The sequence below is a fragment of the Amphimedon queenslandica genome, unplaced genomic scaffold (genome assembly GCF_000090795.2).
Source record: "Amphimedon queenslandica unplaced genomic scaffold, v1.1 AMPQUscaffold_10885, whole genome shotgun sequence".
Lineage (NCBI taxonomy): Eukaryota > Metazoa > Porifera > Demospongiae > Haplosclerida > Niphatidae > Amphimedon > Amphimedon queenslandica.
Genome location: NW_003548867.1, coordinates 6,292 through 7,856, shown reverse-complemented (window position 1 = coordinate 7,856; position 1,565 = coordinate 6,292). Strand labels below are relative to the sequence as shown.

General features: G+C 38.5%; 2 protein-coding genes across 2 annotated transcripts in view; both read right to left on the bottom strand.

Moving 5' to 3' along the window:
• Positions 1 to 4: 4 nt before the first annotated feature.
• On the bottom strand, positions 5 to 1,112 carry LOC100637438 (DNA polymerase kappa-like; the record flags this gene model as incomplete). Its single annotated transcript, XM_003391067.2, has 2 exons — positions 650 to 1,112; positions 5 to 580 (listed from the first exon to the last, which is right to left on the bottom strand). Coding segments are annotated over exons 1-2 (1,029 nt in total), but the record flags the coding sequence as incomplete, so codon positions are not given.
• Positions 1,113 to 1,249: 137 nt separating this feature from the next.
• The window catches only part of LOC100637312 (negative elongation factor B-like), a gene marked incomplete at its 5' end in the record, with an annotated part of 6,603 nt that continues 6,287 nt past the window's right edge, over positions 1,250 to 1,565 (bottom strand). The window contains one exon of the mRNA XM_020005806.1: positions 1,250 to 1,390. Coding sequence (XP_019861365.1) covers positions 1,250 to 1,390 — 141 coding nt within the window. The remainder of the gene's footprint in view (positions 1,391 to 1,565) is intronic.

The following is a 1,565-nucleotide window of genomic DNA, read 5'->3' as shown; positions in this document are numbered from 1 at the left end:
ATTCTCTCTCTGATTTCGCTACTACCTTCTCGGCACATTCCCAGTAACTATTGGGAAGGCATTGATCAGAATCACAAATTAGATCATCAATCTGATGCAAATCAGTATCATTGAGTGATTCATTACTACCGTGCTGCGATTTCATATCAGTAGAGTAAGATTCTGGATCGTCAATTTGAAGCAATTTTGTATCAGTTTCTTGAGATGATTCTGGATCAATTTGAATCAGTTTTGTATCAGTTTGATGAACTAAGCTATGCTTCAAAGACTCAGTATTCTCAACTGATGAATCACCAAAACTCTGAGTGACTCTATCCTCTCCTTCAACTGGCACCTGTTCCTCCTTCCCTCTCATTAATTCCGTCACATATTCCGTTATGTCCAAATACGCTTCGTCAAGGCCAACAGAAGAAAAGAGTGGATCGTAGTTGGAGAGTATTTCTCTCACAGTTTGACTCACCTCCTGGTACTTGCTAAAGTGAGACTTGACAATAACAAGCTGAGGACAAAGTTTCTTAGCTATGAAGCCTGGCATGGCTGCTCTTACTCCATACCTACGAGCTAGGTAATTCGAAGTACTCTGAAAAAAGAAATAAATAGATAAAACAGTGAGCCATTTAATGAGGAATACATTTTCTATTTTACTTACTAGCATAGATTGGCCTCCAACAGCCATGGGTACGTTTAAAAGTGAGGGATCGTCTCTCATCTCTACAGCTGCATAAAATGCATCCATATCAACATGAACTATGATATGGTTTAAGTCTCTCCTTAGCTCAATGGCTTCAATATCATTGTCACTAGCAGCTACTGAAGTTTCTATTGCGGATGGACTCAGCTGTTTTAACTCCTTGAGCATGGTGTCAATTTTTTCTTTAACTTTTCTTTCCTTTTGGAGCTCGTTCTCGTAGTACTTGGACCCCTTGGAAGCCTGGATGATGATTTGGTCAATTTTGGTCTTGTCCAGACCCTCCATGCCGGCCTTGTTCGTGTTAAGACCAATTCGTGACAAAGGTGGGGAAGACTGCAGTTGTTCCATGGGCCCAGGTGATTCGGCATTACTTCCAGGTGATGTAAAATCTGAAGGCTTTGCTGCAGCCATGATAAAATTAACTCAGTGCATAAAGGGTTAAAAAGACAACGTTTCTCCACGTGACTTCCGAACACTTCCGGATACTGTCAAAACATTAACAAAATTTAGAAGCCACACCCATATTAATTATAAATTATTTTAATTAAAATTAATTAACTATTTCTCTGCACCATGAGCATGTTCTTCTTCACAGCTTTGTCTTTCTTCTTCCTCTGTATCTATGGTAGCTGCGATTCGTTTAATAGCACAAAGGATGACCCAATTCCTTCTTATACCACCTCCTATTACACTCAGCAGCTGGACAATTTCAATTCAAATGACAAGAGAACTTTTAATCAAAGAATACTAACAGCAAGTGAGAGAAAAATAACCATTATATATTTATTTAGTTATTTATTTTCTTGTAGAGCAATACTGGAAGAATGATGTTTTGCTATTTTATCCTGGTAATGAGGCCCCAATAGATGATTTT